The sequence below is a fragment of the Heptranchias perlo genome, chromosome 18 (assembly GCF_035084215.1).
Source record: "Heptranchias perlo isolate sHepPer1 chromosome 18, sHepPer1.hap1, whole genome shotgun sequence".
Classification (NCBI taxonomy): Eukaryota; Metazoa; Chordata; class Chondrichthyes; order Hexanchiformes; family Hexanchidae; genus Heptranchias; species Heptranchias perlo.
In genome coordinates, this window is record NC_090342.1 from 12,050,742 (window position 1) to 12,077,484 (window position 26,743).

The window sequence follows — 26,743 nt, forward strand, 5'->3', positions numbered from 1 at the left end:
CATTGGTAATTCATATTGTAATAACTCTGCTATTGAGGTGATGCAGTGTTTTGGAGAAAACATCAATAGCAGCTGAAAGTGGCACCTTAACGGTGTTAGCACATTTGACCAAATGGCCACATAGTTTCAATTCATAAATGACTCTCTGCTTCTTCATATTTAATAATTATATAGTTCACAATACATAATTCTGTGGATTTAACCTTTTTATCTGCAGTCTATACCTCACCACCAACTCTACCTCACCATCACCTCCCTTGACCCTTCCACTGTTTCTGATTTGTCATACTGCTTGTCCAATATCCAGCACTGGATGAGCAAAAGAAACCTTTTGAAGACATTGTCTTTGGTCCCCGCCATAAACTCCGCTCCCTAGCCACCGACTCCATCCCTCTCCCTGGCCACTGTCTGAGGCTGAACCAAACCGTTCGCAACCTTGCATCCTATTTGACCCCGAGATGAGCTTCCACCCACATATCCACTGCATCACCAAGGCCGCCTACTTCTACGTCCATAACATCGCCCGTCTCCGCCCCTGCCTCAGCTTATCTGCTGCCGAAGCCCTCATCCATGCCTTTGTTACCTCTAGACTTGACTATTCCACTGCTGTCCTGGTCGGCCTCCCATCTTCCACCCTCCATAAACCTGAGCTCATCCAAAACTCTGCTGCCCATATCCTAATTCGCATCAAGTCCTATTCACCCAAGACCCCTATGCTCGATGACCTACATTGGCTCCTGATCCAGGAACGCCTTGATTTTAAAATTCTCATTCTTGTTTTCAAATCCCTCCATGGCCTCGCTCCTCCCAATCTCTGTAACCTCCTCCAGCCTTACAAACTTACGCTATCTCTGTGCTCCTCCAATTCTTGCCTCTTGTGCATCCCCGATTCCCTTCGTTCCACCACTGGCAACCGTGCCTTCAGCTGCCTCGGCCCTAAGCTCTGGATTTCCCTCCCTAAACCTCTGCGCCTCTCTACCTCTCTCTCCTCTTTCAAGACGCTCCTTACAACCTCCCTCTTTGACCAAGCTTTTGGTCACCTGTCCTAATATCGCCTTATGTGGCTCGGTGTCAAATTTTATTTGATAATCGCTCCTGTGAAGAGCCTTGGGATGTTTTACTACGTTAAAGGTGCTATATCAATGCAAGTTGTCATTGCTATTGTCGTCTCAAATCCATTTATGGTTTGAAATTGAGGAAAATAATCAATTAAAATTGAGGGAAAAAAATTTCAACAGGGAACAGAACATGTTAATACAATATAACCACAAGATGGCATTCTTAGAACCCATGTGACATTTGCTCAACTAAATGTAAATATACTCGTATTTTAGTTTTGTATCTAGGGAAGTGTCTCCTCTGGTAATTATCTTCATGATATTGTAAACATGTTCTTAACCCTTTAAAACTTTGCTGCAAATAACATGCATAGGAAGTAGATCATTCCTCAGATAAGCAATTGTTAGTTTTTGCACAGTTTTAAAAATGTGAATTGATAGCATGGGTATGCAGATCACATAAACTGGGCTAAATGCTTCCAGGAGTACAAGCCTGTAATTGGAAGCTTAGGAGTAAACCAGGAGTTGCTGTCCCACTTGATACCTGACTTAATAAAATGTACAGATGAATACACACATTTAAGATAAATTATTAGAATTATTAGGGACTTTAGGGCTGGTTTTTCTGTAAATTTTCTTGAGTGCTGGATCAGACAACATAGGGTGAAGGCCGCTGAAGGCTAGGTCACCCATGATGGAATGAATGATGGGGGGAAGGCCACGGTTGGTTGAAATATAGAGCTGGAGAATGTTGCATACTTAGGATGGTGCATGGCCATGGAGGAATCTGAAGATGAGGATTGTAAACTTAATTAGTTGGGTGACAGGGAGTCAGTGTAGGTCAGCGAGGATAGGCAAGTGGGACAGAATTCAGGCAGCTGAATGGAGCTTATGGAGGGCAGAATGTGCAAGGCCAGCAAATAGAACACTGGAGAGAACGTTTCTAGAGGTGACAAAACCATGGTTAAGGGTTTCAGTGGCGCAGAGGCTGAGATAGGGGCAGAGGCGGGCAAAGATGCAGAGATGAAAACAAACAGCTTTGACAATGGAAAGAATGTGGATTTGATGCTCAGATTTGAGTTGAGCAGGATGCCAATATTTCATATAGTTAGTTTCAACCAGAACAACTGGCCAGGGAGGTAGATGGAGTCAGTGGCATGAGTGGAGTATATGGCTGGGCCAAAAACAATAGCTTTGATCTTTCTGAAGTTCAATTATTGGAACTTTGGACTTAGTGAAGTAGTACAGGCAACAGAACAAACAGTCTGACAGTCCAGAAGTGGTCATAGGATCGAGGGAGGTGGTGCAGAGGTAGAGCTGGATGTTGTCAGCATATATATCTGGAAACTGAGTCTGTGCCTGTAGATGATGCCATCGAGGAGCAGCATGTAGATGAGGAAAGGGATGGGGGTGGGGGGCGAAGGGAGCAAGGATAGACCCTCAGGAGATTCTGGAGGTGATAGTGTGTGGACAGGAAGAAAATCCATTGCTGGAGATGCACTGGTCTTGCTCAGAATGGTAAGAGTGAAAGCAATCAAGGGCAGTCCGTGCAGCTGCAGAACAAAGGCAATGAGAAGGAAGCGTAGTTAACCGTATATAATGCTGCAGAGAGGCCGAGGAGGACAAGGAGGGATAGTCTATTATGATGACAGTCAAAGAGAATTCATGACTTTGGCCAGGGCAGTGTCAGACAAATACATCACCATGCACCAGCAACAGTTAGGTCAGGTGTACCATTTTGCAATCTGGCACTTTCAGCATTGCTTACCTGCACAGACTTCGCCCTGACATAAGAGATTTGTGACCAGAGGGGCAAAGTGGCACACCTTTACTGCGGGAGATGTGGGCAAAAGAATTCACATGTTTGAGTGTAAGGAGGGCTGGCCTCTATTCATATACCACAGTTTTGAAGGTGTAAAAATATGGTTTAAAACAAGCATAGAAAATAGGAGGGCAAAGGTCCTCATCTCTGAGGAAAATAACTTACAGAAACTCAAGTGGTCATTGAAAGAGTGCTGAGGCATTGAATAGTAAAAACAGTAAGTTTCACGAGACAGGGTGTCCTAACCTAGTATAAACAAACTAAGACCTGATAACGGTAAAAGGCTACATTAACACTATGACATTAAACAATCCTTGGTGGCTTTTGGAAAGTCAGCACAGTAGAATGGTTTACGAACAGGAGATAAGACCAGCGGTGCTTACGCACAGAACAACACAGCTGAATAATACAAAGGTAGGGCATGCTCCGTCTCAAAAGTTAGAGCTCTCAAGAGGGGACGGTTGGAAGTCCATCGCCATGGGCAGTCTGCGAAGGCTATGTCTGAACAACTTGGGTTCGGTGGACATATCAGGTTGTATTCATTGCTTGTCATTAATGTAAACTGTAGACAGTTGTATTATAATACCATTGAATGTCATGTTGACGACCGCTGTAGTACAATGCTGTGTAAGTCAATCTATTAAACTTGCTATTTTATAACTACTCGGGCTAGAATCAATCGGAGGTTATTGTTGATGGATTAACAACCCATTGTTGTGACAGAAATCTGCTAACATAGAAACGTCCCTGGGTGGGCTCGCATTTTAAAGGTATGAGGTAGCTTGAGTTAAGAGAATTGACTGTATTCCGATGAGATGACAGGGGATATGGTTCTGACCGAATGAGGTAGCCACACCTCAGACCCATGGGAGAACTATGGTGAGTGCACCTGATGGTCTAAGCTCCACAGTCCACATGTACATGGAGAAGTCAAGGTTAGGGTCATGCATGCCCTTGACAGAACAGGAAAGAAATTGCGCAGGAGGACGAGGAGTTAAAATAAGAACTTCTGTAAACTGGAAATTAAAAAGGAGGAATGAAAAGAAAGATGGAGGGATCTTCACCACACCAGGCTTGGGTGAGGACACAAACTGTAAGCTTGAGACTTTGAGTGGGTTCAGAATGGAGTTCTATGATGGAATCAAGAAGGAGAAAGGAAGAGGATCACAAGCTACAGAATGTGTTCTGCTGTTTTCAGTGTACTGTCTCTTTAAAAAGCCTGTCCTCATTGTGAGTGCTTTCTTTTCGCTGTTGAAGGCTACGGCCCCTTTTTAATGCTTGTTATGTGTTTTCCTCTTTTGTGTAATGTAACAACGATTTTGTTTAGATGTGAAAGCAGTTATTTCCAGTATTTTCACATTTTTTGGAAAGATATGCCTGTCGAAGAACAAAATGAAAGACGATGTAATTTACTGGGTTTTAGTAGGAACGTGCTATATTGATAATTTTATCTGTTTTGTCTTGTGTTTAATTTTGATATTGCTGAATTAAAACTGGAGTTATTGAGGTTAACTAATCTATCAAACTGTGGAAACCAGACTTTTATTTCCAGTATGTTCTGGTTTGTACAAAAGTGTGAGAGTCTCAAATTCTGGACATGAGATCATCACCATGAAAATTAATCTGATTGAAGTTGTGTTGAGTATTGGTGAGTGTGAATTGATCTGATTGAAGTTGTGTTGAGTGTTGGTGAGTGTGAATTGATCTGATTGAAGTTGTGTTGAGTGTTGGTGAATGTGAATTGATGTGCAAGGAGTTAATATTGTGTAACTGTAAATCGATGAATGATATCTTGTTACCAAGTACAGGGCATCAATTTTGATACTTTTGGGATAGTCATCTTGGTTGTACTAAAATGTGATAGTTGTTAGCAAAACTGACAGAACCCCTTTTATCTTGTGATCGGCTGTGGTTAGAAAAATGACCGAAAAACAGAAAAGATTAAATAAAGGATATCTCATATCTCCTTGCTAGAAAAAGCAGAAAACCTAGAACAGCTAGGAGAGTTGGTTAAGATCATACCCATGAAAAGCATGTGGAAAAGAAAAATTGGAAAGCTATAATTGTGTTATGGCAAGGACAGCAAATTATAAAACTTAAAATAGAAACCGAGAGAGACTTCAACAAAAAGTTAATGAAACAAAAATTAGATGTTGAAAATCAATTAGCTCAGACAATTGCTTACAAAGCGACTTTGGTCGCATCAGTAATTTACCTTAAAACTGAAGGTACAAAATAGAGCCAGAAAATGAGTAGCATGTAATGCCGAACTACAATGACAGGAAGGTCAGAATGAAATGTGATAAAAGAAAGTAGATGAGTTAAGTAGTGCCCTACTAGAAGTCCCAAGTCAAAAACCAGGGTGACCAGCATAGTGTAGCAGGAGTGGGAGATCATACCCACTGTCAAAAGAAAATACAGGAGCTGGAGGAAAGATTAAAATCCGAGATCGACACTCTGAGACAGGCAATAAAATTCTTGAAGAAGCGTTTAGCTCACTCTGATCCTACCCTTCCCCAGCATCCCCCCCACCCCCATAGTGTGGAAGCATAAAAAGCTCAGCACCACCCCATGAAAGAGGGCTCGGGGGATTTGGAGGAGGAGGAGATACGGGGAAGTTGGTAGCGATGAAAGTCACAGAAAAGGATGTAAACACTCACCACACGGTAACGTGGACATAAAAACGACAGGAGACGGATGATGGGATCTTAGGAGTAGACTGGATGGAAAAATAACAATGTGGTAGTGGACATGGGTGCAGACTCTCCGCAAGGACGGCTGCTGATAGAGATACAAGGTCAATATGACCTAGCAGTGTGCCTCCGACACGAATGGAGAGAATTTGATCAACTGCTAAAGATCTTGGGCACAACACAAGAATGAGTTTGGCAGAATAGATTGAGTAGCACAGATTGACCAGTCAGTGCCAGTCAAAAATTTGTTTTCACTCCATGGGGGCAACAGTACAGCTGGATCTGTTTACCACAGGGATTTCACAACTCCCCCTCCATTTATCATTATGATCTGTTAAAAGAACTGTTAGAAATGATCACAGTGAGTGGATTAAAATTAAACCCCAAAGGCTGGCAAACCATACTCGCTCGAAGTAGTGAACAGTGACATTGCAGTGTTGGCTGTTTTGCTCCAAGAATGGCATGGTGTTCAGATGCCTGTGGCATATGCCTCTCAAACACTGTCATCAGCAGAATAGACATTCGCCACCTGTGAGAAACACCTTTTAACTGTCGACTGGGCCACTAACAAATTTGCCTATGTCATCTGATTAAATAAAGTCGTACTTATAACCGCCCACATCCCCACCAAGTTGTTACTGTCAGGTGCATTGAAGAATGTAACTGGAGGCTGAATTAGCCACAGCCTATGTCCTCCAGATGGATGTAGGGAACGAGCCCTGACCATTTTCTCAGACAGCCATTTTACTTGCTTGTCACTGATTGATTATTTAGCTATCTGGGAGAAATGAGGGTTCACCTCAGTGGGTGGAAAACCATTACCCACTGCTGATCTCTTACAAAAAACTTTGGAACCGTCCCGAGATCGAACACATTTGGTAGCTGTTGTAAAATTAAAGGCAAATTTGATAGATAAATTGGTCCGTTATTAGAAATGAATGATCATCCCCATCGAACTCAGAAAAGAGATTGTCCAATGGACACATCCGTCCAGCTAACATCAGAGAGGAGAAAGCTTGGTCCAATGACAGCTTGAATAAGTATTATCTTAAATAAATATTACAAATGCTTTAACAGCAAATGGAATTTGATCTGCAACGTTTGTAGATAAAAAGGTTTGAAAACATTTTGCCAAAAGTAATTTTGTTCAGGCTAAATCTTCTGTCTCTATGACAACAATCTGGAAATGTTGGACTAACTAAAAACTAAGATGAACGAATTGAAATGCTATCTCCCGACACGAAAGATTTTTTTTTAAATTACATAAAAGTGACGTTGAGGTACGCTGAGAACACTGCGTACATCTGATGATATTGTTGTTTTGTTTCTGCAAAGAAGTTAACTCCTTCCAAGGACACTGACATCTGTTTTTAATTCACCAAGAAATGACCTTTGCATTTTATTTTGAAATAATTGGCATAATTTAATTGAATAGAGCTCCACGGTGACAGAATGAAATCAGGAAATCATGAATTGACAAATTAACCCCTTGAAACAGAGTGCTTAAAGGAGCAGGGGTGAGGGTTACTATCTAAGAGTAATTACAAGCACTTCTGTCTCTACTGTAAAGTCACAAAGCCTGGACATAATGTGTTTCTGAAATTGAAAAGATAAATTGATATGAGTTGCTATTCAAGCATTCGAGAAGGGGAAATTTACCTGTAGTTTAAGGGGATAATGAAATTATATTTTAAAATAAAAGAAGTCTAGTCTAAATGGTTCCTATCCAATGCTGTGTATCAAGGAAGAAAGTATTTTGTGGAGGGAAATAAAATTTTACGTTGACAAGTCCTGTCAGTCCAGACATACTGCTCTCGAATTGGGATAATGCAAAGCGGTCCAAGAAGAATTTAAGTAAAATAAACAAAAAAAATGTATTGGGCTACTGGACCAGCCTGTAAATATTGCATTGGACAGTAAAATTCCTCCAGGGCTCATGAATGAGATGAAATGGTAATATAATGGGTTATGTAAAATTGGATGAGAGGAAGTGATTGAGAATATAAGATAGAAACAGAGAAAGTACACCAACAAAAGGGAATTTCTCTAAAGTCATCACCCTGAGTGATTATGGATAAATAAATCACCTGGGCATGATTTACCAAAAGATATCAATATGGTATAAATATACAGCCTAGTGAAGTGAGGAAAGAGTAGTTGAGAATAGTAAATTGATAGCTTTCGTTTGGAGATATTTGTGTCCTTGCCGACACTGAACAATGAGAAAACTGCATTTGATAGTCTGGCCACTATCTGAGACATCAGGACTAGGCAGGGGGAGATAAGCAAAGACCTCCAGACAATCCCTGATCTTTTGATTCAGATAAGCTGAGAGCCCAAGAATGGCTACAGTGGACATGTATGTTGTCATCAATTGGAAACGGAAACCAGGATGAGGAACATGATTACAAAGGCCTATGGCCTGGTGTGCCACTGGAACCACTCTTTAAACAGAGCAGTTGTTCTTACAGGATTGAATCTTACTGCACATATGACATGTGCCCTGGAACCACATTCGGAAATGTCATCAGGGAAAAGGAACTGGCCAGCAGAAAGTTAATATGATATGTTGCGTGTGCGGAAATGGGTGATGAAGATGCACTGAAGAATGGGTCTCAGACATGCTCAGTTACTTGACAACAGCACAACATGAAACGGTTAATGTGGCTCAGGAGAGTAAGAAGATCTTTTAAACAAGGCACTGACACATGCTCCATAGAGAAACTGACTAAATAATGAAACAATCAGAAAGCACTGATACCAATCAGAAGGATTGAAATTAAAGTAAAGAGAGACATAGTATTTTGAATTTCCAAAATTCAGGGTTAGGTTCCTATCAGTTATCAATGAAATTGGGCTAGGGAGAAATAATACTTAGCAAAAATATCCACAAGTTGGATATTAGTAAAAGGAGAGTTGAAAAATCTTTTAAATCCATGATTTTTTGATATTACGATACACTGTAGGTTTCTGTATTAACCAAATGAAACTTAGAAGCAATATGTATATGTTTATGTGTGCTTATGTAAACTCAAGATGATCTTAGGCAAGACCAAAGGGGTAGTCGAGGGATAAAGTGCAAATTGAACCTGGGTGGAACCAGGAGTCAAGCATGGTCAATATCCCATCTCACATAGCTCGCATAAAGCTCCCAAACATTTAGCAAGAGGGTGATGTTAATCGGAAATGGAGCCATTATTCCTGCAGTCCTAAGGTAGGGACTAGTAATCACCCATTCAGTGTATGATCTACAAGACTGTTAACACACACAGAGGAAACACTATAAGATGTCAGTGCCTGAACAAGGTGGATAACATTTTTTTAAAGGTTTAGCTTTATGGGTCCATTAAACGACTGTTCCACATGTAATGCTCAACTTGATAACATTCAGCAGCTGGTGCTATCACTTTGAGCGTGCAAATGCTAAGCTGTGACAATTGTCATTCAAAACTGACAGCCAAAGTCTACATCCACTCAAATTTACTGGAGAAAAAGCGGTTGTACAATGAAATGCTGAGATCAGGATCATCGCTGCATTGGAAATGGTGAGACGTTGAACTGAAGGTGATCTTCAAAATATTGCTGTGTTAAAATATAAATGAATAAGCTTTGTTGCATAAACAGTCTTATTCGCTGCACTTAAATTTCTTATGTTATTCCACTGAGCAGGTGAGAAGCAGGGTGACTGCAGCAACAGCTGAAAAGCGGGTACCTTAGCAACAAGAGTCTCAGCAATGTCTCAGTGGTGGAACTCTATGTCTGTCATACTCAAAAAATATTACACACAGTCTTTCTCACGACTTTTTAAAGGGGCACCGTTTTCATGAAAAACTTGTCATCAAATATTTTCTACTCCTGAGGGAAGAGAGCCATGCATCATTCTCACCACAATATCACGTAAATAATGCGATGCCTAATTTCAATGGCACTTCTGCCACTAGCTCAGGTGCTTGTCAAGAAAGAAGTTTTTTAACATTTTTTCACAAAGCTAATGCTCCTTTATCTCCAAACCATGCAGATCAAATCGCAAATGTTCCCCGGTGGGCTGGTACTTTAAAGGGTTGGGTGCAACGTCATACCAAAAGAATGCAATTTTTTAGAAAACCTTTTGGATTTCTTGAACACAGACCAGTCTGGATCAGTGAGTGAAGCTTCATCTCATGCAGCAGATAGTAATATACCATAACTTACAGGCAGAACACTTTCCACAGGACATGAATTTGAAACTACAGTCAACTTGAAATGGGAAAGCATTACTAAATGCATTCAAACTTTACCATTCTGCGACCTTCCAGTACATGGAATAAATTTTTACAATTTGAAACTGTGTGAAACTGACAAGAAGGCCCGTTTGGAAAATGACTTAAGTATCTTTAAATATTTCAGTAACAGACATCAGAATGAGCCAGGCAATTGCAAGTGAGTGGAAAGGCCTGTCTCTGCATATCTTTTCTTCCTTTGATTCTTTCTTTTCCTATCTATGTATGTCTGGGATGAAATAGCACAGGCGAGCTGGCAGCCAACTTTGGAGATTTACACAACATCTTGATATAATGGCGTCGAAAAGGGTTACTATGTCCATTTCTTCCTGTTTTTCCCGCTTCCTCCCTCCGTCTCACTTTGTTCTCTGGACCTACTTTCTTTTCGTCCTTTCATTTCTGTTGGCCTTTTTCCTGTATTTATTTTTCTTCTATCTGTATGATCCTGTTTTCTGTTTCTTCCCCCTCACGCTTCAGTTTTATACTTCCTAAAACGGCTATGCTAAGAATAAATGGGGGTTAAATTCGATAGCCCTTGAATCTGGGCGCGGGAATCGCGGTGCGCAATTAAACCTGCATCCATTCGCTCCGATGCAGGCAGCTCATTTACCTGATAAGATTTACCTGATTGCGTGAGCAGCCAGGCCTAGCTGCGTGGTTTAGTGACTACTTACCAGCAGCTGGGCCCCGATATCGCATGAGTGCCTCACACCTCTTAAAGGCAGCTTGCACCTCCTAAAGGCAGCCTGCAACTCTTATGTGCAAAATATAAGATACGGGTCCGCACAGAATCTGAACAGAGTTCAGATATCACACATGTAAAATACAGATGCAGGTCCCGTCCCTATGCTTACAAACTGATGAGTTATGTTAAAACATTGAATAAAGGTTGTGCACTATTAAATCCCACATCCTCCAATCTGCACGGCAACCTCACCAATCTGCCGATCTGAGTTTGTACCAGGCCTGTGAAAGAGCCTACATCAAGGTTCTCTGATGATGCACTAGTGGCCTTGGTGCAAGAGGTGGACAGAAGGAGGGATATCCTATCTCCGCGGGGGGGGGGGGGGATGGTGGGCAAGAGGCCCTCCAGACATATGCCCAAGAGGCAGTGGGAGGCAGTAGGGGACGAAGTCAATGCCAGGCGCACAGCACCACGAACATGGATGCAGTGCAGGAAGAAGTTCAATGCTTTGACACAAGTGGTCAAGGTGAATGAGGTCAACTGTGAAGTGGCATCTCCTACCAACTGCACCATCAGCCTCATCCACTGCTCCACGCACTACACCCCCCATCACCCAACTACCAACAAACTCTTACAATCAGTACTCAACTCTTCCAATCAGATTCCTCCTCTCACACCCACGCATTACCACTGATACAAGCGGGACACCCACAACTCACAGATCGCACACACTAGCAGCTATTCAACCATGACAGGCAGGAGAAGGTGGCGCATAACAGGAGGCAGCAAGTGGTAGTCGCATTTAGCTCCTCAAGCCTGTTCCGCCATTCAATGAGATCATGGTTGGTCTGTGACATAATTCCATACACCCGCCTTAGGCCCATATCCTTTAACACTCTTGGTTAACAAAAATCTGTTAATCTCAGATTTAAAATTTAACAATTGAGCTAGCACCAACTGCCATTTGCAGAAGAGATTCCAAACTTTTACCATCTTTGCGTGTAGAAGCATTTCCTAACTTCACTCCTGCAAGTCCTGGCTCTAAATGTTAGGCTATGTCCCCTAGTCCTAGTATTCAAGTAGAGGAGACCTCCAAAAACAGGGTCAAATCAGCAGCCAGAAGCTGTAATCCAGCATCTAACCTGTAAATCCTGCATGGTCCCTTTAAATAGAGCTGGTGGGGGGGCTTCTCCAGGCCGTCTATGACAAGTTCAACTGTTCATGGTTAAGACAATTCTTTGGCTGGAGTGCTGAGTGCCAAAATGGTAGCTATCCCTTTAAATCAGTCTTGCACGCTGATTTAACGCATATTCTCCTTTACATGGTACTGGCGTTCGTTATCTGCGCGTGCGCAAACACCTTTACCAAGATGGCATCTGGCGCACGTCACGCTAGAAGTGTGTATTCCGGACGCCATTTTGGGACCTTAGGAGGCTGCAGCGGCCAAAATATGGGCGTTAGACGTCCCAATTTATAGCCCAATATTTCTCTTACTGAGAAAGATTGTGCAAACTCAGCAAGTACTACACGACATGTGACTTTCTAGAAAACTTCAGAATATATGATTCTTACCTCCCAGTGGTGGTCCCAGAAGTACAGGACCACACTCTACAATGGTGACGAGCCCCAATGCATTGGAGAACCTCTTGGCGCCAACTAGGTCCATCAGCGTTTCAAACAGGACAGCACCCACCATTCCAAAGGCAAAGCCGAAGAAGCTGGCATAGATCACCAGGCCTGTAAAGTCGCTTGCAAGTGGACACATGATGTGACAGAAGCCATTGAAGAAGACGGCAAAACTTAAGAAGTACTGGATCCTTGGCCTCACCCATCTAGAGTTTGCAAGAAGACCCATGCTGGGCCTTGCGAACATATCTACAAAAGCTAGAATGGAAAGCAGGAATGCTGCAGAATACTCATCTATGCCCATGTGCTTGGCATAAGGAGCCAAAAACACAATAGGGGAAAAGAAGCCAAAAAACATAATGACATTTCCTGATAAATAGACCAGAAATCCTCGATGTCGGAAGAGGCTGAGGTCTAGGTGCTCATGAATTATTTCAAAGACAGATGGCCTCTTCTTCTTCTTCTTCTTCATCAACAGAGCCTCCCCCACATCACAGATATCATCATACTGTAAAGCTCCAACTTCCGCATCCTTTTTGACGGTGGGTTTTGTAGGTTGTACTGGCTTCATCAAGGATCCTGCCACACAGCAGTTCAGCAGGATCCCTCCTAGGATAAGGAAGCTGCCTCTCCAACCGAAAATATTAACTAAGTACTGATTCAGAGGTGCCAAAGTACTCAGGAACACTGGGCTCCCAGCCATGGCCAGTCCATTGGCAATGGGGCGCTTCTTGTAAAAATACTTTCCAATCATAGTTAAGGCTGGTTGCAGGTTGAAAGCCAGTCCCAGGCCTGAAAAAGTTAAGGAGAACAATACATCTGTTAATCTGTAAATTGGGAATAATGATCAGTAAAATATATATGGAGTAGGTTGGTATGGAAAATGCACACGGGTATGTGTGAGTTATAAAGAACAGGACATCGGGGGGTGATTTTAAACCCCAAGAACGAGTGGGTTGGGGGCGGGTGGGAGTTGAAAATAGTTGTTCTTTGGGTTGCGACCGCAACCTGGCTTTATTTCCGGGTTTAACGTCGGTGTGTAAAAGTACAGGCTTCCCACTGGGAATGCAACGTCCAAAAATTTTGCAGTTGCGACCCAAAAAAACAACTATTTTCAACTCCCACCTGTTGGTGGGGTTTAAAATCACCCCCCAGGAATTGCTATGTCTATTCCATAAATCACCACTTCCAAGCCATATATTCCATATCTACCACATATCAGTTTATTTGTGATATTTTATTTCAAATTTTCACTCTCTTGGCTTGCTTTTGCGACTAAATTGTTTAAAAGTTAATTATATATTTTATAGCTATGAAGACATTCCAATGCTGCATCTCTTCAGCCAACATTACAATCCTCCCGTTGTAACCATCCAGAACTCAATACAATAGGATTCTGTCCTGACCAAGAGGTCGCCTTTCAGAACATTTGCTCCGGGTTGCACGAGTCCATGACAAAAAAAGTAACTCTGCGGGGTTTGGACCATCTCTAATGCTGGAAAAGAACATCTGATTTTTGCATATAGCAGCTTTGCAAGTAGTATCAAGTGGAGAATTGCACTGCTGGTGTCACTTCATGCCCTGTCGCATTTTACTGCTTCTACATTTAGATTTTTTTTGGGGGTGAAATTTTTGCATTGAGTTTTGCAGAATGAAATGTTTTGTTCATTTTCTGCACTCGGTGTCAGCATCAAGCACAGGTCGGGTAAAGCACAGGGCAGGTGCAGAATAATGCTGCATGTACACTGTCCCAACACCACGCTTTAACCCCTGAACTCAGAACAACGATGTCCCATTGCACCACTTTTCTTCCCACAACGGCTATCATTAAAAGTCTGTCTGAATGAGACTGCGACTCTTTCATTCACAGCAAGGTACCTCTACGAACTAAAAATAGGCATTGCAACCTGTCTTGACGAGGAATGTTGATAAGTACAATGTTAAAATTAATTCCTGTATTTATTATCCATTTGTATTTAATGAACTGTTTTATTAAATTATTCCTATTCTCTTCAAATTCTACCCACTAATTTAACTCTCTACAACTGCTACAATCCTTTGCTCAGAAAGACAGCACCACATAATCCATGGCTACTCCTTATATGTCATCAATAATGACTAGCTAACTTGCGAAGAGTCATGATAGCTGGATAGCATCCCTATTGATAGATTATTCCAGTTTAACAGATTGGGGAGGACCAGGGGACTTGAGTCCTAAGAGTAGGAATAGACCTGATGTTAGGCGGTTCTTCTTTTCCCAGAGAATTGTGAGCCTCTGGAATACATTGTCAACTGGTCTGGCGGGTGCTGACTCTCTACATGTCTTCAAGAGGGAGCTGGACCGGTTCTTGACTGAGGCAAAGATCGCATCATATAGAAAGTAAATGTCTTTATAGATTTACTAGAATGATTCCAGAGATGAGGGACTTCAGTTAGGTGCACAGACTGGAGATGCAAGGGTTGTTCTCCCTGGGGGAGAGAAGGTTGAGAGGAGATTTGATAGAGGTATTCAAAATCATGAAGGGTTTGCACAGAGTAGATAGAGAGAAACTGTTCCCATTTGCGGAGGGTTCAAGAACCAGAGGACATAGATTTAAGGTGATTGGCAAAAGAATCAAAGGAGACATGAGGAAAAACTTTTTTTACATAGCGAGTGGTTGTGATCTGGAATGCACTGCCCAAGGGGGTGGTGGAGGCAGATTCAATCGTGGATTTCAAAAGGGAATTCGATAAGTACTTGAAGGGAAAAAATTTGGAAGGCTCCAGGGATAGGGCGAGGGGAGTGGGACTAGCTGGATTACTCTTTCAGAGAGCCGGCGCGGACTCGACGGGCTGAATGGCCTCCTTCCATGCTGTAACCATTCTATGAATCTATGATAACACTTGGTCCATGTGATCTTCCGGACTGGTTCTGCTCGCCTGAGGGGGTTGGAGAGGAATTTTCAGAGTATTTCTTTCCCTTATTGGCCCTGGGTTTTTTCTCTGTGCTTTTGCCTCTCCCAGAAGATTACATGGCTACAGGGGTGGGTGGTAAGAAATGTTTAGCTATGATAGACCGGCCATCATGGTGTGGGGCAGGCTTGATGGACCAGCTGGTCTTTTCCTACCCGTAAATTTTGTATGTACGTATGCTTGGTATTGGCAGAGGTATCCCAGCAGACTTTCTCTCTCTCCCTCCCAGAGATAATTTGAAGGCTGCCCAGTGTAAATATTAATCAAGACTGCAATTCATACTCAAGGCTCCTAGTCCAACACTCCAGATTGCAAGTGCCAATCTATTACCAATGTAAGCAGGTTGTGGAGACAGTAACATTATTAGAATGCACAAAGCATATCTTCTAATTAACGTTGCTGGGCACAATACTCACCTGCAATGCAGCCAACGCACATAAAAAGCCCAAGAGCATTTTCGCAGAATGAAGCAGCTATCATTCCGATTGAACACAGTAGGCCTCCCCCCATCATCACTGGACGGGATCCGTACTTGTTGACCAAGATGCTGCTTAAAGGCCCTACAAGGACAAAGAGAAGGGGAAAGGCCGTCATTTTTCATTTCAAAACAAGTTACTTTGCTGCTCAAAGCCAGTTCAAAGCATTCACAGTCTTGACGAACGCTCAAGAAAATGTAAAAATGTGCGTCAAACCAAATGCCTTCAATTAGTTCTCTTTCACCTTTCCCAGATAGTTTCGCACATTGTGTCAACATAGCGTGTCTTTTAACCTTATTTTCTGGAGAAAACAGTTAGACTTTCTATCACATCAACAAGAGAATTACAGCACTGGAATCAACGAGACCATCCTATGCAGTTTATTGCATTTTTTTTGTGTGTACTTTTGCATTCATATCCATTGCATATTAAAGCTTACGTGATCGATTATCAAGTGACCGTTCTTCCATTGGCGTGACATAGGCAGAGCGAGCCCCCCCTCCCCACTCATGTGATTGGAAGTGGTCAGAGACCCGGACCATTTTGGCGGTTGGGTCTCATTTGCATTCTATTAGCGAGCCGTCCCTGCTTTTCGCAGCCGCTCACCTGTCGGACGGTGCAGGAGATCTTGGCACTTCCACCGCGTAGCCCGGTCCGTGCAGGTAAGTTAAGGTGGGTGGTGGGAGGGAGGAGATTGATCCTGGTGGAGGGCCGCAGACCTGCCGTGCTCCCCCTCGCCCCTCAAGCATCATTTAAAAACTTTATTCCAAGTGGCCTGCAGGGCCCCTTTAAGAAATCACTGGTTAGGCCACTCAATGCCAAGTACCAACGGGCAAGGCGCACGTTCTGCCCATGGGGACTTCAAAACTCCTTAGGGTCCTATTGACATCGTAGGAGCCGGATTGGTATGGGGTAATGAGGCTCCCACCTGTTTCCAGTGGGTGCCTGCCCGTTTCAAGGCTACCCCCAAAATAATGGAGATCTGGGTGTCAACAAGAATGGGGTGGTAAGTGCTGTGCTGCCATTTTCATTACATAACCATCTCGTTCCTGCCCAACGGGAAGGACAAAAAAGGCGCCACTACAGGGGCCATTTTAACTTCCAGGCGGAGAGCTAGCGGGACGTGGAGGCTACCCACCTGGGAGCTGCCATACATAGGAACAGGAGCGGGCCATTCAGCCCCTCGAGCCTGATCCGCCGCTTAGTTAGACTATGGCTGACCAGAGGGTTGCCAGACATGAACAGGGATAATAGATGGTCCTCTGGCCCCTGCCCACTGGTATACACACACCTTCCCATCTGACGACTACGTGCGCCACCATATCAAATGCAATCCAGTTTCAGAAAGCCGTTCCTTAATTGGGATGAGGTGGCATTCACTGCCAAGGCCACCTCCTTCCCTGGACTCAGATCATCCCTCAGAGGCTAAAAGCTGGGTCCTCCTTTGCCAGATTACAGATAGTTACACCTCAAAAGAAGAGTCTTTAAATCTGTGGGGGTGAGTGATGTCCCAAAGAAGCACCAGCCTCAGACACTGCATTGAGCCACAGTGTGACAAAAACTTTCAGCTGCTGCAGCCGCATTGGAGTTCCCTTCTCCGTAGAGGCAGACTGCCTACAAAGGGCACCAGTAGTGGCTGGAGCCCACCATGATAATATAATGAAGGGGCACAGCGGAAAATTGGCTGGGGACAACCCCGGTGAGTTTAAGCAGAGTTCTAGTGCACTGGTGAGGAAAATCTAGCTCTGTGAGTGTCCTTTCTTTGCGGACAATGATACTGGAAGCCATTTGTGTGCATCGGGACATTGTCAGGAACCTCCTTGTATCAGGACTGCAGGAAACAAGGATTTAACCCAACTGTGCACACTCTGTGGCCTTTAAAGGAGGAGTGAGATTGTGCTTCTGTCTCTAATGTTATGAATGAAAGTTAAGTTGCATTGTTTAAAAGTGAAATCTGGCAGTGCAGTGACCCACACACCCTCCCCGTCTCAGGAGTGTTGAGCACTTTTACTACATTCAAAACTAACAACTTATGCTGAGGCAATTCGAATACTAATGATCTCAAAAGTCTTATTTTAGCTGATGTGTGGAAATACTTTCAAAAGAAAACATCTTTTTGATGACTAGACTATGATCATTCATCATTTGTGTAACTGCTAGAATCTAGGCTTAAAATAGCTTTCTCTCAGATTTTCTGTTTTTGGATTGTTTTTCCCTTAAGTGGATTTAAAGCAGGAAAAAAAAAAGCTGCTCCAATTAAAGTCGGCCCACATTCCCAGTGTGCTTCTTATATACAGAAGAACAGTAAGGGTATGGTGTAGTATGTGACAAACCCTAGAATAAAATTGAGGGGGCCTAGCTGATGCCCTGTGAGATGCTACACCTAGTAAACTCCCTACCTAACAGCACTGTGGGAGAACCTTCACCACACAGACTGCAGTGGTTCAAGAAGGCGGCTCACCACCACCTTCTCAAGGGCAATTAGGGATGAGCAATAAATGCGGCCTTGCCAGCGACGCCCACATCCCATGAACGAATTTTTTTAAAATAGTAAAATGCAGGATGAAGTAATCATAGCGACGATAGCATCTTCTTTAAAAATTAATTCTCGGGATGTGGGCGTCACTGGCAAGGACGCATTTATTGCCCACCACTAGCTGCCCTGAGAAGATGATGGGCCTTCTCCTTGCTGGGTAGCAGTTTGATACAACTGAGTGGCTTGCTAGGCTCCTTCAGATGGCAGTTAAGAGTCAACCACTTTGGTATGGGACAGGAGCCACATGAAAGCCAGACTGGATAATGACGGCCTAAAGAACATTAGCAAACCAGTTGGGTTTTTGCATTAATCCGATAACTTCATAATCACTTTTACTAACACCAGCTTTTTATAAACCCAATTCTCAATCTTCCATAGTGGGATTTAAACTCACATTCTGTCAATTATTAGTCTAGGCCTCTCGATTACTCGTCCAGTAACATAACCGCTACGCTACCAAACCCCAATTACAAATGGCTTAAGATTGATTCCAAACTAACAATTAAAGGAATAAAATACATCTTTTAAAAAAGGTCACAGAGTTCAGTCACCAGTTTTTAAAGGTGCACCTTTGCATGAGTGTCACAAGATCTACTAAATTGTCCAAACTACTAAGATATCAACATTGATATAGGAGACACAATCGAGTTATTCATGAAACTGGCAGGATGTGGGTCACTAGCATTTATGTCTTCCTTACACCGTCACAAATCTGCAAGTGGCTGGATGTAGAATGTCATCAGTTAAATTTCAGGCACACTGCCTCATTTGATTGAAGGCCAACTCTGAATTCAGTTGTGTTCCAGGCATATTTCCATCCAGTTAGGTCAGGTTCAAGGACCACACATTTTGTTCAAAACTTCTTTACCCAGAGAGTGGTAAGAATGTGGAACTCGCTACCACAAGGAATAGTTGAGGTGAATGGCATTGGTGCATTTAAGGGGAAGCTAGATAAACACATGAGGGAGAAAGGAATAGAAGGATATCCTGAGAGGGTGAGAGAAAGTAGGGTGGGAGGAGGCTTGTGTGGAGCAGGAACGTTGGCAGAGACCAGTTGGGCAAAATGGCCTGTTTGTATGCTGTACATTCTATGTAATTCGATGTTATATATATTTCTATGTAACCTCCAGTATCCGATGTATGAATGTTTTGTCCAGACCAATAAAATGGCGAGATCCCTTGCTCCTTCTTACTGATGGAAAAATGCACTTTAAAAATTGCCTTTTTGAGCTAGCGCTCTGGTCAGTCCCAATGAATATATTTGAACATAGGTTGTCTTTCCCCTCCACCCGGTTTCCCGGTCATAGCCAAACCAGGGAAGGGCATGCGGAGCAGAGGCTGTGACATCTCCCTGAGGGAGGCGGGAGGGAGAGAAGGAAAACTGTGAAAGTCATGCCTGGAGAGAGACACCTAGAGATGATAGACTGACCAGGAGGAAGTTGTGCACTAGGTCTATTGGCTGAAGAAGTTTGTAGGCCAATCCTAAAAATGTGGGATAAGTTATAATGAAAAATTACCTAAAATGAAAGTAATAAAAACGGCTTTTTGATACCACAGTTGACTCCAGATAACTGCATATCTGATGAAAAGAAAAGAAAGACTTGCATATATATAGCGCCTTTAAGACCTCAAGACATTCCAAAGCGCTTTAAAGTCAATGAAGTGTAGTCACTGTTGTAATGTAGGAAACGTGGCAGCCAATTTGAGCACAGCAAGATCCCACAAACTGCAATGTGATAATGAATAGATAATCTGTTTTAGTGATTAAGCTGAATGGTAAATGTTGGCCAGGACAACAGGGAGAACTCCCCTGCCCTTCTTTGAAATAGATCTTTTACATCCACCTGAGAGAGCAGACGGGGCCTCAGTTTAATGTCTTATCTGAAAGACATCACCTCCAACAGAGCCGCGCTCCCTCAGTACTGCCCTGGGAGTGTCAGCCTGGATTTTGTGCTCAAGTCTCTGGAGTGGGACTTGAACCCACAGCCTTCTTGTGCCTGCACTTTGAGCATCATTGTTCTTTAATGCTGTGATTGGAAATGATCTGATGTGGTGTATCAGCAAGACAAAAGTAGATGCAAACAATATACAAATATTAAAATAGCGACATAAGGAACACCATCTACACACAATAAAATATTCAATATTACAGGGTACAGTAGTGTCGTGGTTATGTTACTGGATTAGTAATCCAGAGGCCTGGACTAATCCAGAAAACGTCGAGTTCAAATCCCACCATGACAGCTTGAGACTTTGAATTCAGTTAGAAATCTGGACACGAAAAGCTGGGATTAGTAAAAGTGACCACGAAGCCGTTGGATTGTCATAAAAACCCAACTGATTCACTGGTGTCCTTTAGTGAATCTCCAGTCTCGCACCAATGTGGTTGACTTTTAACTCCCCTCAGAAGTGGCCTAGGGAAGGGGCAATAAACGCCGGCCTTGTCAACGATGCCCACATCCTGAGAATGAATAATAATTTTAAAAATTAACACTGATAGATCAACACAATTTTATGAGGAAACATGAAAACACGCCTGATCTAAATCACTGTTAATATAGTCAGGATCTGCACTGGAGAAAAATCAGGTCCGATTTCCTAACTGGCAAATCACTACCACCAGTGGAAATCAAACATGAGGGGATTAGGAATTTGAGGGGGGGATGTTCCACCCAGTCCTTGATGAAAACATGCCCTGTGGTCATGCTGGCTTGATCTGTACACCCATGTTAGCCATTCCTGCTCATTCAGGAGTAAATGAGGGGGTCAGGTGCTGTGCTATTCCATCACTTACCAGAGACTCCATTTTTAGCCGTGGCTCGGTGGTAGCACTCTCACCTCAGTCAGTAGGTTGTGGGTTCAAGTTCCACTCAGAGACTTGAGAATATAATCTAAATTGACACTTCAGTGCAGTACTGAGGGAGTGCTGCACTGTCGGTGGTGCCGTCTTTCGGATGAGACATTAAACCGAGGCCACGTCAGCCCTCTAGGTGGACGTAATAGATCCCATGGCACTATTCAAAGAAGAGCAGTGGAGTTCTCCCTGATGTCCTGGCCAACATTTATCCCTCAACAGATTACTTATCTGTTTTCATTGCTGTTTGTGGAACCTTGCTGTGTGCAAATTGGCTGCCGCGATTCCTACATTACAGCAGTGACTACACTTCAAAAGTACTTAATTGGTTGTAAAACGCTTTGGGATCTTCTAAGGTCATGAATGGCGCTACGTAACTGCAAGGTCTTTCTTTCCACATAGATGTTGGTAGTCACTACTTTTCCCAATACAGATTTTAGAAAGACTTTTTCCAGTATCTGGCAGTAAGTCTTTTTAAAGCCATTCCAACTTATCCCTCAAATGTACAGCCACTTGGCGTTAAGCTATTTAATTTTCCCACAATATAACAATTGACTCCACTCCGGACCCAGCAAGCTCAGTGCCAGGCCCAATATTGGCTGTCAGCACAGCCTTATAAATTAACTAGGCCGACAAAAGGAAATCCTGTAAAAGTTGGCGTGCGGTTAAAGTGGCAGGCACACGCTCCTGCTACTTTGGCATGGGAATCGGAAAATTTACCCTACCATGTGTTTCAACAGCTGCCTTGAAAGGCTCCTGACCTCACAGGACCCAGCTGAATAAAATGAAATTTGGTGACAGATTGTGATCATGCTTGTGTGATATCTTGTTGTACAATAGTGAAGGTATAACTGAAACAGGCACAAAGTCAACTTCCAAAAGCTCAAAAACCGACCATGGCACTTCTCAAACTTCATTTTAACCTCTTCAACATTGGCATAAAGACAACTATCCTGTGAGCTCTTAAAATACAACCAGTATTTGGACATCAGAGGTTAGAGCAGCTCCCTTTGTTTGACCAGAGAACAATGCAGAGCTGCTCCAAGCAGTAATTGGTCTGAAACCTGTACTTGCAATGTAACAGCACCATAATATTTATTCATGCTCGTATACCCTTAGTTTGCACAGATAATCTAAAGTGGTGTCACTTAATACTGCGGGTGACAGAAAAGTGTCATGTTACCGGAGGTTTAAATCTCTATCATTTGATGGGAATTCTCTTCTTGAATATTGCTTCAGAACATTTTTATTCTTATTTGAAGAGCCAGGAGGCCCCTACATCATTTTCTTCATCACATTCAAGTGATGCCTTGGTGTGTGGACATAATTTAAGATTATCAGGTCATCGTGTTTGTAAACAAAGAACATTGCCAAATACGTTTCATTTAAATGGAAGACGGCGTTCTTTTAAATGGTCACCATTTGAAAAATATTGCATATTTTATATTATCTCATCTCAGATGTGTAGGACATTAAATTTGCCCGTAATCAGTTTCAGATTATTTCCTGATATCTTTGGGCTCCTGGTACTAAATTCGTTAAAATTCACGTGTGAGCATTATGAATGTTCCAGTGACATCACTGTTCCAACGGTACAGAGCTGACACTATTAGTCAAAGCCTGCACAAAAAAACAAACCCGGAACAGAATGAAGCCTAACTGAAGCAGAACTAGTATGTATATCATTAGTTTTAAAAGAGGAGAAGGTAGCGCTTTGAAGTAATCTGATCTCAGTTCAGCTAGCAGTCGACAGTTACAAACCCCCTCAACTTCATTCTCGCCATCTGCGACTTCATCTGAACCCTTGATCACCTCATGACCTTACAAGCTAGACTGCCCGTGTAGCTGGGTTGTGAGGACGGCAGGCTCTAGGTGACGGGAATTACAGACGAGCCAGTATGGATCGCCTGCCTGATACTGAGCGAAAATAAATAAACTTACAAAGACCGTACACAAGAAAAGACCGTACAAACGCTGACCAGCCCCTTAATCAGTTGTCACAACTGAATAACTTTTAACGCTGTAAACGTCAAGAATAAAATTGAGAACTTGGGTGGAAATGTTGTGTAAAAAAAATTATAGTGTAGCTCTTATTTCTTGATCATTCCTTTCACCTAGTACAAGTAAATAATTACACCGGCGTGCCACAGATCCAGGTGCTAGCAATAGATCCTGGGGCAGTGCACAATTAAAACCAATTCTGTCGATAGACACATCACTTCCTGCTCCCAGAGTTACAATCTTTCATTTCTGTATATTTCAGTGAAGCAACCAGATGTGCATGGAATGGAACACCTGGTCCTTCACAAGTGTGGGGAAGGGATGGAACTGACTCAAATCTTTTGTGATTTGATAAAAGGTTCTTCAGCCTTCTCTCTGTGTTTAGATAGTCACTCTGGATTTATTCCTATGTCTACATCCATGTCCATAAGGTAATGGTGATGACCCTGATATGATAAATGTTAAATCATTTGGCTATAAATGGCTATTTTTTTGTTCTGTACCAAATTCTTGCATGAAATTTTGAATCAGCAAAATAAAATTGTAGCATTTTGTCAATTGTTTCCAGAGTTTAAAGTCCATTTTTGTATTTTAGTAAGGCATAGGCTCACTGGAGGATGGATCATCAGAAAACGTTATCTCTTCTTTCAAATTTTCTGAGATCCAGCTCCATACCTGCGACAGTCACTATGCACCAAGGTGAAGGAGGGCAGAAATAAAACACAGCAAAGCCTGCCTGGCTTGAAGTTTAATTCAGCCCTTGCCTCATTTGAGGAAAGTCCCAAGTAGTTGCCCACCAGCCCCCTGGCAAGTTGTTGTTTTTGTAATGTGGTCTTGAGATTCCCTGAGTGACTCTGCACTATGATTCCCTTTTGCAGCTTTCAAGCTGCAGTTATTTGCAAATCATCTGATACCGGCAAACGATTATTTTGTACAAGTTCCTAATGCTGAGATATACCAAAGATATACCATGGATCATAAAAAGAATAGATTCTGAGTTCTATTTTTGCATTCAATTCCTCGCCGCGTACTCAAAGACAGAATGGGAGCACTCAGCGATGTGACGAGAGGTTAATGGTGAATTCCTTTTTGTGCTGTACACCCTCTCCTGACTTACAGCCTAGTACAAGTTTTAAATCCAATTTAAAAGTAGGGGCGATTCTGGAAAAACAAATTGTTTCCAGCGAGGCTGTGATTTAGAGCTTTCAACAGCAAGTTTCTGCAGGCTGTGAGCTCATAGAATTTAAGCAACGTGCGTATGTGTCTGTGGAAAGAATTTGAACTCATTAACACTGAGCAAGTGCCAAAGCACAGAGACTCCTGGCAGCCATCCCGCTTTTAAGTAATTTAGCACCAATTAAACTAATGGCAAGGCAGCTCCCCCCCTCCCCCCGGGGGTTTGTCTGGCAGGAGCAAATTTCAACTTACACAATCATATAATATTTTTTTAATATTAATTCTTGGAATATCGGCATCACTAGCAAGGCCAGCATTTATTGCCCATCCCTAGTTGCCCTTGGGAGGGTGGTGGTGAGCTTTCTTCTTGAACGGAACGACTGCAGTCCGTGTGGTGAAGGTTTTCCCACAGTTAGTTAGGGAGTTCCAGCATTGCGACCCAGCGGCGATGAAGGAACGGCGATATACGTCCAAGTCAGGGTGGTGTGTGACTTGGAGGGGAATGTGCAGGTGATAGTGTTCCCAAACGCCTGCTGCCCTTGTCCCTCCTCTGGGTGGTAGAGGTCGGGGGGTTCGGGAGGTGCTGTCCTAGGATGGGTTTTTCACTTGTGCACTTCCTGAGTATGCATTCTACAGATGACTGAGGCATGTGTATGTGGGATGGGTGGGAGGAGCGGAGGGGCAGAGGCAGGGGACACTAACAAAAAGAGAGGTTTAAAGTGTCATTTCTCCACAAATGGCTTAGTATTTCTCCAAGCTTTAAGTGCAGTTCGTGCCTGAACACCTGATTTCTATGCTTCCCTACCGTTTTCCCCCGCTCATTCAATTTTCCCTCAGATTTTCTCCATTAACCTTCTCCACCCCCCCCCCTCCCCCCTCAATATGTGACAACCCATGCGAGGGAACAGCTCCATTTAGTGGCAGAAAGCTTTTGGTACTTTAAACCAAATGGTCATTTTACTCCTTTTTTTAAAAAAAAATGATCTTGTGCTCATCAAAATGAATTATGTCGTTTGGTGGAACATGTCAGAGTACCACATCCATCTGCATTCAGCAGGTGACTGAGATATCGTTCCAGAATGCAGATAGACGTGACCACATAGTAAAGATATTTGGGTAGATTTACACCTTCGGTGGTGTCAGAAAACAGGCAGTAGCGGATCGGCCACCCGTTATACACCCCTCCCGAATCCCTAAAAGCGATCAGTTTTGTCACAATTGTTTCCCTTTATTGATGGCTGGTACATGGTCTACAGTCATTGGTTGCCTTTAAGTGCCTAACCCAGATGGCCATTATTCATGTCAAAGCCTTCAAAGTTAATGCCAGAAAGCTGTTCGACCACAGGCAGCATCACAGCTAACCTTGATCCTGTTCTCGTCCAACCTCCATACATATGCACTTTCAGCAGGATCATTGGATTGCAAACAGGAGTGAGAATCCTAGCTGATTTTATACACTGTAACCCAGTGACACTGAGGTCAATGCTAGTGGCCATAATGATGCCCTGGCTGTGATCAACTAACTCAGCACAAACTGGGGATCAAACTTGGGGCCTTCCTGTTCTGTGGTGTTCAGTAACTCACTAGATGAACTGACTTGAGTGTTAGGTATGGTGGACTTTACCTTGTGAAGATACAGGTACCATCAATTCAATCGTATACATCAACCATGAAGATTCTATTCCTTCAACGTACACAAAAAAATAGTTCTTCAGGTGACTGCCAAGTATCCAAACTCAACGCATGGCTTGGTCAGCTAGAATTAGTCAAATGTTTGCACAGTAACTTGAACAGGATAATTGACTAGAGGAAGACTATGGTTACTCATTGAAAAGGTGGTTTATCCCTCAATCAGCGTCACTAAAACAGATGATCCAATCGTTATCTCATTGCTGTTCGTGGGACCTGTTTGCGGTGCACAAATTGGCTGCTGTGTTTCCTACATTACAATAGTGACTACACTTCAAAAGTACTGAGTTGGCTGTAAAGCACTTTGGAAAGTTAGACTCGCTCAGGCAGGCAGCCATGGGACCTGTTTATTATTGAGAATATAAAAGTCAAAACCGCATTTAGCCAAAAATGGAGCACAATTAGCTCAGTCATAACTGTGCTCAGTTACCATAACAGAACTGTCTAAAGCGCCTTATCATTGGACAGTCTGAAAACAGGATGAGAAAGAAATATAGCCATTGAAATGGGGAAGGGAGCCCAAACTTACAGAAATTCATTTATAACTAAATGCAGTACACATACATTGATCATATTTAATTCTCAAGATACTCAGTGATTATATCAGATAGTTAATCTTCCAGTGTAAATAATATCACACATCAATGACAGAACACACTGGATGTGGCGATCACTAATGAAAGTTGCTGTTGGCAAAATAATGGACTCAGAGCTGCCGTCTTTCAGATGAAGAAGAGCAGGGGACTTTCTCCCGGTGCCCTGCCCAATATTTATCCCTCAACCAACACTTAAAACAGATGATCTGCTCATTTATTTCATTACTATCTGTGGGAGCTTGCTGTGTGCAATTTGGCTGTTGCGTTTCCTACATTATAACAGCGACTACATTTCAAAAGTACTTCCTTGGCTGTAAAGC

The 26,743-nt window shown here is 42.8% G+C and overlaps 1 protein-coding gene across 1 annotated transcript in view; it reads right to left on the reverse strand.

Moving 5' to 3' along the window:
• Positions 1 to 26,743, reverse strand: part of LOC137334943 (monocarboxylate transporter 2-like) — a 64,690-nt gene that overhangs the window by 9,638 nt on the left and 28,309 nt on the right. The window contains exons 3-4 of the mRNA XM_068000036.1: positions 15,512 to 15,655; positions 12,090 to 12,935 (exon numbers count right to left, since the gene is read on the reverse strand). Coding sequence (XP_067856137.1) covers positions 12,090 to 12,935; positions 15,512 to 15,655 — 990 coding nt within the window. The remainder of the gene's footprint in view (positions 1 to 12,089; positions 12,936 to 15,511; positions 15,656 to 26,743) is intronic.